The sequence below is a fragment of the Ipomoea triloba genome, chromosome 12, assembly GCF_003576645.1.
Source record: "Ipomoea triloba cultivar NCNSP0323 chromosome 12, ASM357664v1".
Taxonomy (NCBI): Eukaryota; Viridiplantae; Streptophyta; class Magnoliopsida; order Solanales; family Convolvulaceae; genus Ipomoea; species Ipomoea triloba.
In genome coordinates, this window is record NC_044927.1 from 19,997,832 (window position 1) to 20,011,814 (window position 13,983).

A 13,983-nucleotide genomic window follows, 5' to 3' on the forward strand; every position below is an offset into this window, starting at 1 on the left:
TTATATATATATATATATATATATATATATATATATATATATATATATATATATGGATGAGATCTGGTGCGAATGAGGTCTTAGGTGAAACATGTAGTGAGATCTGAATATATTTTTGTGCGTAAATATACATGTATATATATATATATATATATATATATATATATATATATATATAAAAGGATGAGATCTGGTGCGAAGGAGGTCTAAGGTGAAACATGCGATGAGATTGAGTTATTGATCAAATCAAGATCAACGGCTCAAATCAATGAAAATTATAAAAAAAAATTAAAAAAAAAAAAAAGGCATGTCCTAAGAAGAAAGAAGCAAAGTGTAAAAATAGCGCACCTTAAGTGTTACAAAGATGCACCTTAAGTGTTAGAATGATGCACCTTAAGTGTTAAAATGACGCACCTTTAGTGTTAAAAATGGGGCACCTTAAGTAGTAAAGTCACACACCTTAAGTGTTAAAATGGTGCACCTTAAGTGGAGAACTTATGCAAGAGTATAACTAACGCACCTTATATGTTTAAATGACGCACCTTAAGTTTTTAAAAGGACGCACCTTAAGTTTCAACAAATAACGCACTTTAAGTTCACAAGTGTATAACTTACGCACAAGTGTTAATTGTCGCACCTTAAGTATTAAAATGATACATCTTAAGCACATAAAATACGCATATTATGTTTCAACAATATGCAAATTGACCAAAATACCACCGCATTTTTTTTTAATTCGTGTTCATTGTTGATATTGATTTTGACAAGATCAATGGCTATCATTCATCCGCATGTTTCACATGGACACCTCTTCCACATTTGAGATGTGTGTGTGTGTGTGTTTCAATATATATTACTTTCTAAATTATTATATTTGCAAAATGTATTTTTTGTAATTATTATATTGATAATTAAAAACTCTTTATTTAAGAAAAAAAACTACCATTCACATTATGACACCTTAGAAAGGAAAATTTGTAGGAGAAATAAAGGAGGAGTTTTTACCAAAACAAAGACCTTATGGTTTAGTGGCATTCGGTGTCCTGAAAAACACTCTTACATGGATGAGGTAGAAGGAGGAGTTTCTAGCATTGCTCTTATTTTAAATTAACAAAATCTATCTAAACTCCTAAATTTAATTAATTACAATCTTAGTCCCTATTAAAAACAATTGCAATTTGTCCATTAGAATATATCTTCATTAAAACTCAAATTTAAGATGTCATAAAAACCCAATTTTTATCTTCTATTGTTTTTAATCACCAATATAATAATTAGAAATTAATATATTTAGCAAATACAATAATTTAGAACGTAATATTTACTAGAAAAACATATATATTTGAAAAGTTGTGTATTTAATTACAAAAATAGATATAAAAAAACGTAGGGAAGAGAACTGAAAATAAAGTAGTCAAATATTTTTCCTTATTATATAGGTAATAAATAGGTTTAAGAAAATAGATAGATTTTATTAACCAAAAATAAAGAGTTTCTTAATAAAAAAATATAATAATTTAAACAGTAATAAATATTTAAAAAAAAAAAAGGACTCATCAGCCAATGCTGACTTTATTTTTTAATGAAGTGGCATCTCCTGATTCACTGTCATCAGTGTATAGTGTCCATACATTAGCGGTACATCAAATACTTTTCTATTCTTTTTCAAGCCCCATATGAGGAGTAAATATAAATCCCTAACTTGTAACGTTTGAATAATGGAGGTGGGTATAAGAGAATTTTTTTTTTTTTTAATATCTTATGCTATGGGTGAAGCCTCTCTTATAAATTTTGTGACCGTAGCTAATAAAGGATCATAATGAGGTAAATTAACATAAGTTCATCATAGCTAACCAATACAAATCAAGAAGATTAATAGACTACACCTATAAGGATTCAAATTTGGAACATTATAGTTTCCAAATTAATTGTTCTACCAACCTTGTTAGGGGTTGCCCCCATTTATTTAATATCTACGAGGGTATTGGGGTGGATGTAGAATGATGTTTACTTGCCCACACTGCACCCGCACTTAAATATATTATATGAACTAGTATTTATATGCATGATGCACAAAAGTAAATGACTAACATTGGTGTTTAACTTTAAAACTATGATTATATTAAAATAATTTAAAAATAACACAGACCACATAGTTTGTATTATATTAACTTATTTTTATGTTATCAAGAGTATTTAATTATTATTGTTTATTACATATATACTTTTATCAATGTGTATGAGGAAAATATTTATTCTCTTGCAAGTGTTAGATTGAGGTTACAATGCAGGGTGGGGGATTTGCCCTTCGCCTTACCCCACCGCAATACCATCCCTTTTGTTAACGCCATATATATACACATAATTTTGAAAGTTTCAAACATAATGGGCATGTTTGGTTATTGATAGATCCGTCAAATTTTGACGAATCGACCCAAAAAAGTGTTTGGTTAGCAAGCAATTTGAAAACTCAAACACGGCTAGAGCTTGGCATTTTGGAGAAAATATAATTAAAAAAAAAAAACAAAGAAGCCGAGAGGCTTCTCAGAAGCCATTTCTCAGAGCCATTAAGCCAAGGAACTTGTAGTTCAGTGGCATCAAACCCTTCCCTTTATACGGGAGGTGGTGGGTTTGAGCCTCAGTGGAGGCAATACTAACTCTTGTGCTTCAATAGGTTGAGAAAATAGTTATGAATAGATACTACATTGTAATAGAGTTAGTAGTATTCAAAAAAAAAAAAATGAGAGCCTTTCGGCTTCTCAAAGAAATGGATGCAATTACATTTGGAAGAGGAGCTCAAGTGCTCCTCTTCCAAATGTTTTCGATGTGGGATCAATACATCATTTACAAAGGGGAGCCGCACTTGTTTTTTTTTTTCTTTTTTCTTTTTTTTTAATATATATATATATATATATATATTATTTTGTATAATTATTATTGTTGTTGTAATTATTGTTGTAATTGTTATTGTAAATTTTATTTTATTATTACATGATAATGATGATGATAATAATAATAATAATAATAATAATAATAATAATAATAATAATAATAATAATAATATGAATGTCCTTGGTTATTTTACATATTAACCGCTAATCTAAACAATTAATTTTACCAAACATCTTTTTACAAACCGCTAATACAATTCGCTGGTCAAACTCGCTAATACAATCCGCTGTTTGATAACCGCTAACAGAATCCACTACCGCTAACCGTGCTGATAACCAAACGAGCCTAATAACTTTTCAAAGTGGTATTGAAAACATTTCAATGTGTAGAAGTTGGTATGTTTCTATTCAAATCATAAATGTAGCTAGACTTTGAAATTAATGGTGTGGATTCAATTCATTTAATATTTTGATAATACATTTAACTATATCAGTGCTTGTCATCATAATTAAATACTAAATAAAATATAGTAATAATAAATATACATAATAAAAAATATATATTTTTTCAGAAAAATAAAAATATATTTAAAAAAAAATATAAATAAATAAATATGTGTGCAAGTTATGTACAAATGTACAATGTTCGTTTGTCGTGCATTATTTTATACACATAACACATGCACATAAGAGCATCCTTATCAGTGGAGTTTTTTCACGGTATTTAAAGAGTTTTTGTAAGTGTGATTAGGAAAGAGAAAGTGGGAAGAAGAAAAAGAAAAGAGGAAAAACAAATAAAATTTGACAAAAAAACAAAAAAAAATTAAAAAATAAAAAATAAAAAGTGTATTTGAAGTCAGAGTGGCCGCCAGCTGGCGGCCACTCTGACGCGCCCCAGCGGGCGCAATGTTGCGCCCAACGCGCAATTTCAGCAATTTTTTTTTTGGTCTGACATTAATCCATAATTTGCAGGAGAATTATCTCCTTTCATTTTTGCCTCCACATCAATTCATTGAAGCATTTGAAAGATAATCTCCTCACATAATCTTTACAATCTCCACAGATGGAGATGCTCTAATTAAATGTTACTCTCTCTCTCTAATATATATATATATATATATATTGAAATGTTGTTAAGTGTTATATTTCATTTTAATATTGGACACATGCATTAAATAATTATTTTGTGCATCATTAATAAAGTGTTAGTACAAATATAAATATTGATGGTTTTGTGGGGACCGAGTCTACCGTAAATCAGGTATAGATGTACAGAATATGTGTAAGAAAATAGCAATATTATTGCTCGGGACACTAGGCCCAAAATGGTACGTACAAAACTCGAGATACTAGACCAAAATGGTGGCTCAGAGAATACATAATAATAAGCTCGAGATATTAGACCAAAATGGTAGCCAAAAAAATACATAAATAATAAATATTAGTGCACATAATGTAGCTACTGGAAATCGAGCCCTAGTGTATGAGTTGAAGGTTAGGAACTCATATCATTAGAACAGAGGAGATTAAGTGATCCCATTGATGATATTTAAGGAGAGGGAATGATGTCTTATTTAGTGTAAAGGATCTTCCGGATTGTTGACAAATGTACGGTATCGGCTTGCCTTGAATCTTAGTCGTACATGTGTCCCCTACTACTTTAATGCCAATGATCTCCACATGCATAAATAGAGCATCCTTTCTTCTAGTATATAAGATGTGTGGTAGTTTGGTGGTTAAGAACTTGTGTTGTTATACTTGAGACTATGGATTCAAATTTTGTTTGTTGATTTTTGTTAATATTTTGCTTCCTTTCACACTGGTTTTTTACTTTTTGGGCTACTATTATTCTCTGCTAACCCCTTGCGCTAAGACTTTCACAATAAAATGGGTCCGGGTCCCATGTCCTCATCAAATATGTATATAAATACTCCGTATTATTTTAACACAAATTGAATAATTTACAAATAAAATCACAAATTAACAAAGTAAAACATTGCACATAGTGTCACATTCTAAGGAAAATGGGATTACCTTTGAGATTTTGATCTTATATTTTCTTACTCTTGCTCTTTAATGATCTAAAATTGAGTTAATTCCATTTTTTTCTTAGATTTATAGGTGACAGTTCACTTTTAGTCTCTTTTTTTTTTTATCAGAATATTCTTATTTGGTCCTAGTATTATTGTGACGTGTCCATTTTTGTTCCTCCGTCAACAAAATCGTTAAAATGTCATTAAATACAAGGACATTTAGATCTTTTTTATACAAAGTAGGTTGATCCACTATATTTTTTATGTTTATTTTTTTATAAAAAAAATTCATTATTGAAGATCGAAATGCATTTGTATTTAACGACATTTAAACTGTTTTGTTGATAGAGGAACAAAAATGGTCATGTCACCATAATACTAGGACTAAAAGTGAATATTCTAATAAAAAAGGACTAAAAGTGATCTGTCACTTATAAATCTAGAACCAAAAATAGAATTAACTCATCTAAAATTTATTTTTCTAGCGTTTGCGAGAAAGTGAGAATCAGAAGAAAAATAGGATTTCATACTTTTGTGAATTGTGATTTTACACCTTTATTATTTTCATTCAGGTAATTATATTTATGTATTTATATATTGAGCCTCATTTTTTAATGTGTTTGAATTTAGTTCCTGATGATCTTCATCTCCTACTAACAACCTAGCTATGCATTGGGAGCAATATGTCCCGTTTTATACGATTAAACATTGCATGCAAATAAGTATTTTTGTATTCAACTTTTATCTTGAATGCGATGACTTGTACAATTTAATAATCAAAGTTATTAATTTCTGAATAATTAAGTAATATAAATATCTATGATGCGTGCCTATAATAAATTGTTTTTTTATAATAAGGTTTAATACAATTATCCTTAGGAAGCCTAGTCGGACGCCTAGTCGGCTAACCGCCTAAACCACCGATTATGGTGATACGTTAGACGGTCGTCTAACACTTAGGCGGGATTTTTAGGTCTTTAATATTTTTAATTTAATAAGTCATTTTAATTTAATAATATCAAGAAAGAATGTAGAGGTGAAAAATACGGAGGAATAATGATTTTCCTATATAATTGGGGTAAGAATTGTTTGGACGGGTTTGTACGTGACATGACGTCATTTAGATACACGTGATCTTAAAGGCTGTGGAAAGAGAAGAGGCTTTCAAAAAATGGCATAGAAAGAGGTCCATCCGAAACGTGCAAAGGTCCGTAGATTGCCATTCCAATGAACTGTTTCACTTTGGATTCCCTAAAAATAAAAAAGGAAACGTCTTTTGCGTTGGTCAATTATTGTTTTATATATATTTTTAACAAAATTATTTACAGTATCTTTGGACTCCCTAGTACATACAAAAACAAGAGGGTACACTCAAATACATTTCTTGTGTTGTTTGGAGGGTACACTTCCAAACAACACAAGAAATGTATTTGAATGTTCTGCAAAAGTAATACGGACCTGTTACTGTTCTTATTATTATTTTGAGTGCATTACATAACATAGTACTCCCTATGTTTTGTTTTCAAAAAAAAAAAAAAAAACATAGGCTCTGTTTGGCAGAGCTTATTTAGGAGCTTATAGCTTATTTTAAGCTATTAATAAGCTATAAGCTCTGTTTGGTAATGTTCCTAAAATAAGCTAGTAGCTTAAAATAAGAGCTTATTTTTTAACGCTACCTTAGGTAGCGTTTCAAAATAAGCTAGTAGCTTCCTAACTTTTTTTCCATCTTTAACCTTATTATTTTAAAGAAATGACATCATTTACCCTTCCCAATTAAAACTTTTTTGATTTTTCTCTTCAATATGTTTGGTTGTAATTTCAATTTGACATTTGTGTTTGAACATTGATTTTTGTATAAACTAATCTTATGAATTATAAACATTTTGTTTTACTTTATATGTTTTCAAATATATGTTCTTACTTTATATTTTATTAAAATATATTGATTACACTATTTTATATTTTAATATATAAACAAACCTATTTAAATTTAAAACTATTTAAATTGTATAAAAATGTCATTTTTAGTCTTTTTATATTTATCAGCTTATCAAAAAGCTAATTTTACCAAACACTTTTAAGCATAACAGCTCTTCAGATTTCAGCTTCGAGCTTATAGCTTTTCAGTTTTCAACTACTTTTCAGCTTTCAGCTACATTTTCAGCTAGGTTTGCCAAACATAGCCATAGTACTCCCATTTCCATGCTCTTTCTACTTATCATTAATTTTAAAAAATAATTCGTTTTCCTTTTCCTTCCACCTAACAAATATTGTGTTAGACATATATACCTCTCGCCCCCAAGGCTTAACGTAGTGGTTCGTCGCCTGACTTGAAGTCATTACTGAAAGCGGCAGTATGGAGGTTGAATCTCACTAGAAACATGAATGGGAAAAGGTCCAGAATGATTGAATGTGTGGACTGGATCCCTTTTGCACAGATGAAGACTAGGGTTTGACCAGCGAGTTAATTACATGACTCGTGATTTACCTCTGCAGTGATTGACTTAGGATTAGTCCGACAAAGTTGAGATCACCTAAGTATTATTTATATATTGTAAATTAGATTACGTAAAACTTTAGCTATGTATCTAAATGTAAATTTCTTTGATACACAATGTGTAATAGTGGAGAGACAAATTTCTTATATTTATAAAAGACTTTTAACTTGACGCCAAAAAGAATAAATACGTAATTGAATTATTAATTGAATAAATTTAGTAGATTTCCAATCACCTTGGAAAAAGAACCCTACATCCTATTAGGACTCTATAGTTATAGTTCCACTATGCTACTACTTTTATATTAATATTCTCTAGTGTATACATGTATCCTTGTATTATGTACGTACAGAATCTCCAATATACAATACAATTACAATTCTCACAAGTTCATATGGTATCAGTTTGCCAGGTTCCCTATCTTTTTTCTTTGTTTCCTGTGTTTGTTTGCGATGGCTTCTACTCAACCTGGTAACAGGTGTGCAGCAGTAGTATCCTCCGAACGGATTGTCACAAAGGTCGATCGATTCTTCTCCTCCGACGCTGGCTTCTCCCAGTTCGCTTTCATCCGCTCATCATTTTGTGAGCATTAAACTCACCAAATGGAACTACTCGTTTTGACACACACAATTGGTTCCTTTTCTTCGGGGGCAAAAATCTCATTGGGTACGTTGATGGTTCGTTGTCGGGTCCTCCAGCGACCATGGTTGTTCCTGATAGTGCTCCGGTGATGGAAAATTCGGCGTATAAGGTCTGGATTCAACAAGATCAATCTATCTTGTCGCTGCTTATTTCTTCATTCTCGGAAGAAGTGACGTATTTGGCGGTTAGAAAGACTATTTCTCGTATGGTTTGGTTGGATGTTGAGCATCCTTTGGTTCGTCCACTCAAGCGAGAACTCTTAATATCCTTAGCCAGTTTTCGTTACTCCGGCATGGAGATAGCTCGTCGGTTGAGTATCTTGCATCCCATGGTGCTCCATCATATGACCAGGGCTGCTACTCAGCCACAAGCGTTAGTGCTTTATGTTGATACTTCTGATCCCACTTACTACACTCAGGTTGTTCGACTTTTGGAGCGGTGAGAGGCAATGGATCAAGAGTTCAATGCATTGCTTCACAATGACACATGGTGTTTGGTACCAGTGAAACCTGGGATGAATGTCATTGGTTGCAAATGGGTGTTCCGCACGAAGCGTAAAACTGATAGGATAGTAGAGCATCACAAAGCTCGTTTGGTAGCAAAAGGTTTCAATCAGGTGGTTGGTGAATTTTTTTGACACATTTAGTCATGTTGTCAAGCCTACTATGGTTCGGCTATTGCTCTCTCTAGCCTTGTCTTGTGGTTGGACTCTGCGTCAGTTGGATGTCCATAATACTTTCCTGAATAGGAGGCTTGTAGAAACAGTGTGCATGGGGTAGCTTCCTGGCTATTCTAATTATGTTTATCCTGACCATGTTTGTCTTTTGCATCGCTCATTGTATGGTTTGAAGTAGGCGTGTGTGTTTGGTTTAAGCAATTGCGCGACTTTCTTTTATTAGTTGGTTTTTAGTCCTCCAAGACTGATGTTTCTTTATTCTATTGCTCTGCTGTTGGGGCACAGGTTTTCCTCCTGGTATATGTTGATGATATTCTCCTGATTGGTCTTAACTCCAATTTGATCTCCTCTTTGCTTCAACGCTTATCCATTGTGTTTAAGATTCGTGATCTAGGCACACCCAGTTTCTTTCTTGGCATTGAAATAGTCTTTGTTGATGGTGGGGCCTAGTACTTTCTTAGCGTAGGTATATTAATGATATCCTTAGGCGAGATGGTATGACTGAGTGTAAGCCACTTGCTACTCTTGTTTTCTGTTCACATTCGTCTCCGTCATCTAAAGAGTCATTTGACAATCCGACGAGGTATCATAGTTTGCTAGGGGCTCTGCAGTATTTAACGGTAACCAGGCCTAACTTGTCTTTTGTTGTGAACCAACTTTGCCAGCATATGCACTCTCAGACAGTGGAGCATTGGGGCCTATTGAAGCGTGCGCTGCGCTATGTGAAGGGTACGTTGGATTGTGGTTTACGTTTTCATGTGTTGAAGTTAGTTGACTTGCATGCCTTCTCTGACTCCAACTAGATAGGTTGGTTTTCCTACAGATCAAAAATCTACGAGTGGTTTTGTTGTGTTCTTGGGCAGTAATATGGTGTCATGGGTGTGTCGCAAGCAACATATTGTTGCATGGTCTTCTACAGAGGCTGAATACAAGGGTCTTGCAAATGTTGTTGTTGAGGTTACTTGGATTGTTTCTTTGCTTCGTGAGCTCGGTTTTCCACCTGTTCATGCACCTAGGCTGTGGTGTGACAACTTGGGGGCTATGTATCTGTGTGCTAACCCTGTTTTTCAAGCACAGACAAAACATGTGGAGGTGACTATCATTTTGTTTGTGACGAGGTGGCTTCCAGTGAACTGCAGGTTAATTTTATCTCCACTAGGGATAAGTTAGCGGATATTTTCACTAAAGCATTGTCGACTTTGCAATTCGAATTTCTTCGAGACAAGCTCAATGTTGTACCCAGTCACCCTTGTGCTTGAAGGGGTATATTAGGACTTTATAATTATAGTTCTACTATGCTACTACTTTTGTATTAATCTCCGATGTATATATGCATCCTTGTATTATGAACATACAGAATCCCCAATATACAATACAATTACAATTCTCACAAGTTCATCCCTCCCACCCTAGGTAGGATTTAGTTTCCTTGATATCATAGAGTGTGATTATCATTGACCCCAACTTTCCTAAGTCAAGGATTACCCCAAACGTGATAATAATATTTTCCCCACCTTTTAAAACACCCTCTTAAATAGTGATGGTAGATTTTCCACATCACTCAATTATCATATTATTATTATTATAAAAAGCTTTTAAGTGTTAATGGACACCAGAATCGTTCGTACCTAATACCATCATGCATTTTATATATTACTTTATCAAGTATACAAATTATTATCATCAATAATACCTAATATATTCATAGTGGTATGCATGGCATTACTACATATATCACCATCATGTATTATTATATCATTATTATTAGTATTAGATCAACAAATTCAACGCTTGGGTGTCGGAGATAACGTAATTAGGGATTCGATTTGACTAGAGCATCAAAAATCGTATACTTGGAAGTTCAAAACATCCAAATCGTCAAAGCAGATGTGGTTGAATTTCAAATCATGAGTGCTTACGTGCGCATCATGCAAGCTCACTATTCACTTTGTTTAAATATCTCATAAGAGGACCAAAACCACACACAATTTCACCAACTTCTTTAAACCTTTGTGCCGAAATTAAAATATTAAATGCCCCCTTGTATTTTATATTAGCTGATGACAGACGACTACTAATACACCGAAATTCAAAGATATTATAACCACTTGCTCCTTTGTTTTATGTTAGTTAGGAAAATGCAAGGCAGGCAGCCCCACCATCTTTCTTTTACACCTCATGAATAAATTATTGAGAGGAAAAGTATTATATAATATATAGCAGTGGACCTCCACTCCGGCGGCCTAATTATACACGCTCACAACGATAGATACGTCGACTGACGAATGAAAAAAGAATAATAGATTAGGAACGTGGTGGAATCACCGGCTGCTATTGCTACACTTGCTGACTGCTAGCTAGCTAGTAGAAACACCTTTTGTCTTATTTTTCCTCCTAGTTCAGAAATCACCATCATCTTTAATTAATCATACCAACGCCCATAATAAAACACAAAAACAGAACACAGAGGATGTACCTTATTATTCATGTGCCACGAATAAAAAACATCTCCACTGTTGGGAATTATACAATGGGCTGAGCCTGAAAGCCTGAAATGCAAAACACCAGTTGTTATACCGTGGACCATGGTCACAAAACGACGCCATTTCAATAAGTGGGAGAAATAGCTCCCGTAAATCTCCGTAACTAATACTACAGTTCATCTACTGGAGTTGTGTTGAACTGATATTGCAGTTGTGTTGAAAGGGAACTGCAGTTGTGCGGAACAGAAGCCGTTTCATCTGTCTGTTTTCATTAATCAAAACGACATTGTTTTGATGCGCGGTCCACAACAGTAAAATTTGGGGCAAAACAAGTATGAACATCATAATGGCAAATAAACTCTGGTCTAAAAATAATCTTCTGATTCTGCATCTGTAGTTGACACATTCTGTATGGACCAAGTCTGATTCTGTATCTATAGTTGACACATTCTATATCTGCAATTGACAATTTCTGTATCAACAATTATCAAATTATTTGTTTACAAGTACAAAATGTGTAAGGTACAAAATTTTTGTATCGAGGTTCACGATGCAATATGAACTCTGATCCATGGTAATAACAACTGCATTAGTTAGGGCCCTTCTGTAATAAAAAGGAGGGAGTATGGTCTAATATAGTTCAATTTGGACCTTTTTTTTTCAATTATTATAGTATAAATATAAAATAAAAATGAATAAAAGCCTTTTGTAAAAATATATTGCATAAAAATTCAATCAAACATACTGTCAACACGGGCAAAAAAGTCATACCTCATTAACACCTAACATGTTGGAGGCTGCAGCTTCCTGTTTCTTTAAAAAGAAAGTGCCACGAGGCTTCTGATGTTTATGTACACAATTTTCTTCATTTCTGTTCATGACCAATATATTACATTCAACTGATATGTCACATCCACACATAACTTATAGAAAATTATTTATGTGGTCACTTGTGTAGATAAATTTAAAGAATAACAAAATTTTGAAGCTGTCATTGTAGTTCAAAATGGCCACAGGTCTCCCCAAAGGGATCTTCGAGCTTGATGATGCAATGTTGGGTTCTTGCTCTTTGTAATAATAATCCGATCAAAAGAGCCTTTTGTGCCTTCATGATCGCTTGCTCGACACACGTCCATTTCAACACGTTTGCCCCTGCGAATAGGAGAATAAACGATTCTTCCCCAGCCAGTACCAAGATCTGCAGTGGCGGCCGCTGTTTCTTCCTGTTCATCCTCCAATTCCTCATTATCTGTGACAGTATCTGCCTCTGTATCGTCAGAATTATAGGAAATGATTTCCTCTTCGTTCAGGTCATCTTCATTTTCGGAAGGGAATTGGTCCTCTGCAATGATATAAAGAGAAGTCGATTAGAAAAAATAATTAAGAGACCATAAATAATTAAGAGACCATAAAGCTTCTCCAAGAGCAAACGAGAGACTCAATACTACTGATTACGTTTTATATTAATCAATACTCAAGAAACATACCATAGTCAATCTCAAGATCCTCTGGATTTCTTCTTGCATGTTGTTCCTTCAACGTTTCAAACTTCATACCATCAAGTGGCCAAGCTTCTCTACTTGAAATAAACAATGAGATGATATAAAGTGTATCACAAGTTAAAAATACTGATATAAACATGTAAATATTAACAAAGATGGTTCATCTCAGTAGAGAACATATAAAATCTAAACTTGAGTCACTGTGCATCTATCATGAGCATTTTTTAAACATTCTGGCACACAGCTTATGTAATAACAGTTCAAAAAAACGCTGGAGAAAAACAATATTACGTAGTTTCAACAATTGAAGGACTTCCAGTAATGACAGAAAAATTCAGTCTTGGAAGTACAAGGCTCTGGATTCTAAAGCAGTTCAGATACTATAATAAACAGAGTAATATACATTTGAACAAGTACTTGCCTCGGTCGTTGTCCTCGTCTAAAAACAACATAAGAAAATTTCTCATCTTCAAAGCCACGCAGAGACCCACCATTGGACCGCTATATTAAAAGTAAGCCAAAGAAGTTGAGACAAACTTATAAAAAGACAATGAGTAATGTATTCTTCAGAGGGTAAAGGAAAAATGACATGGTAAACAAATACCTGAACATCAAAAGAGAAAGCAAACGAGTAAAAACTTAAACCCTCACAAGTTCAAACTATGCCACTACTAGCATCAAACCAATTTTGACACAACTTCATGTCTATACAATTTTTTAAGTACTTCCATAAATTATCACCGAGTATTTCTTTCGGAAAGGTTTATAACAGAAACTAATAGAAAACTCATCAAACAGAGAGAAAGTGAAGACAAGGTGAAACATAGGTTTAAGAAAGACCTTATAGGCACGCTGTGATGTAGTCCTCTCCAACCGTTGAACAAAATGACAATATTTTCCTGATTTTTCCAATGGACAAGGTCCATCATGTGGACACTGAAAATAGCACAACAGGTCAATCAGATTAACCTTGACTCATGTAAAAGTTGGGCGAGTGTTGAAAGTAAAACTCCCAAGACTTACAGGAGCTACAATAAATGCACCACTTTTGCGTGTTGTCAAAGCCTTGCAAGATTTGTCAGATGACTCTTTTAGTTTGCGGCATCTCTAGAGGCATTCATCAGTCAAAATGTAACAAACAGTTTAGAGTGCAATGTAGAAATTTCAATACTACTCCCCCCCTCCCACCACCTTTTTGGAATGAGAAAAAAGACAAAAAAAAAAAAAAAAAAAAAAAAAAAAAAAAAAAAAAAAAAAA

General features: G+C 33.3%; 3 protein-coding genes across 5 annotated transcripts in view; 2 read left to right on the forward strand and 1 right to left on the reverse strand.

Moving 5' to 3' along the window:
- Positions 1-8,512: 8,512 nt before the first annotated feature.
- LOC115999496 (uncharacterized mitochondrial protein AtMg00820-like) lies at positions 8,513-9,190 on the forward strand. The gene is made up of 2 exons (XM_031239345.1): positions 8,513-8,680; positions 9,026-9,190. Exons 1-2 carry the CDS (start codon positions 8,513-8,515, stop codon positions 9,188-9,190), a joined length of 333 nt encoding a protein of 110 aa, XP_031095205.1.
- A 47-nt stretch (positions 9,191-9,237) lies between these two features.
- Positions 9,238-9,999, forward strand: LOC115999498 (uncharacterized mitochondrial protein AtMg00810-like). The gene is made up of 3 exons (XM_031239346.1): positions 9,238-9,469; positions 9,564-9,731; positions 9,818-9,999. Exons 1-3 carry the CDS (start codon positions 9,238-9,240, stop codon positions 9,997-9,999), a joined length of 582 nt encoding a protein of 193 aa, XP_031095206.1.
- Positions 10,000-11,927: 1,928 nt separating this feature from the next.
- The window catches only part of LOC116000376 (rsm22-cox11 tandem protein 2, mitochondrial), a 9,001-nt gene continuing 6,945 nt past the window's right edge, over positions 11,928-13,983 (reverse strand). For 2 of the 3 annotated variants that reach the window (XM_031240450.1, XM_031240451.1), the window contains exons 9-13: positions 13,749-13,832; positions 13,566-13,661; positions 13,147-13,226; positions 12,711-12,802; positions 11,928-12,565 (exon numbers count right to left, since the gene is read on the reverse strand). In XM_031240450.1, coding sequence (XP_031096310.1) covers positions 12,225-12,565; positions 12,711-12,802; positions 13,147-13,226; positions 13,566-13,661; positions 13,749-13,832 — 693 coding nt within the window. In that variant the 3' untranslated portion in view covers positions 11,928-12,224. The remainder of the gene's footprint in view (positions 12,566-12,710; positions 12,803-13,146; positions 13,227-13,565; positions 13,662-13,748; positions 13,833-13,983) is intronic. The other variant, XM_031240452.1, reaches the window with a different exon arrangement.

Excerpts from the sequence above, each read along its gene's own strand:
- LOC115999496 (XM_031239345.1), top strand. The coding sequence starts at position 8,513 with ATGGATCAAGAGTTCAATGCATTGCTTCACAATGACACATGGTGTTTG. Across the intron at positions 8,681-9,025 it reads TAGCAAAAGGTTTCAATCAG|GTTTTCCTCCTGGTATATGT; the intron begins GTGGTTGGTGAA and ends GTTGGGGCACAG.
- LOC115999498 (XM_031239346.1), top strand. The coding sequence starts at position 9,238 with ATGACTGAGTGTAAGCCACTTGCTACTCTTGTTTTCTGTTCACATTCG. Across the intron at positions 9,470-9,563 it reads TGCGCTGCGCTATGTGAAGG|ATCAAAAATCTACGAGTGGT; the intron begins GTACGTTGGATT and ends GTTTTCCTACAG. Across the intron at positions 9,732-9,817 it reads TTCTTTGCTTCGTGAGCTCG|ACAAAACATGTGGAGGTGAC; the intron begins GTTTTCCACCTG and ends TTTCAAGCACAG.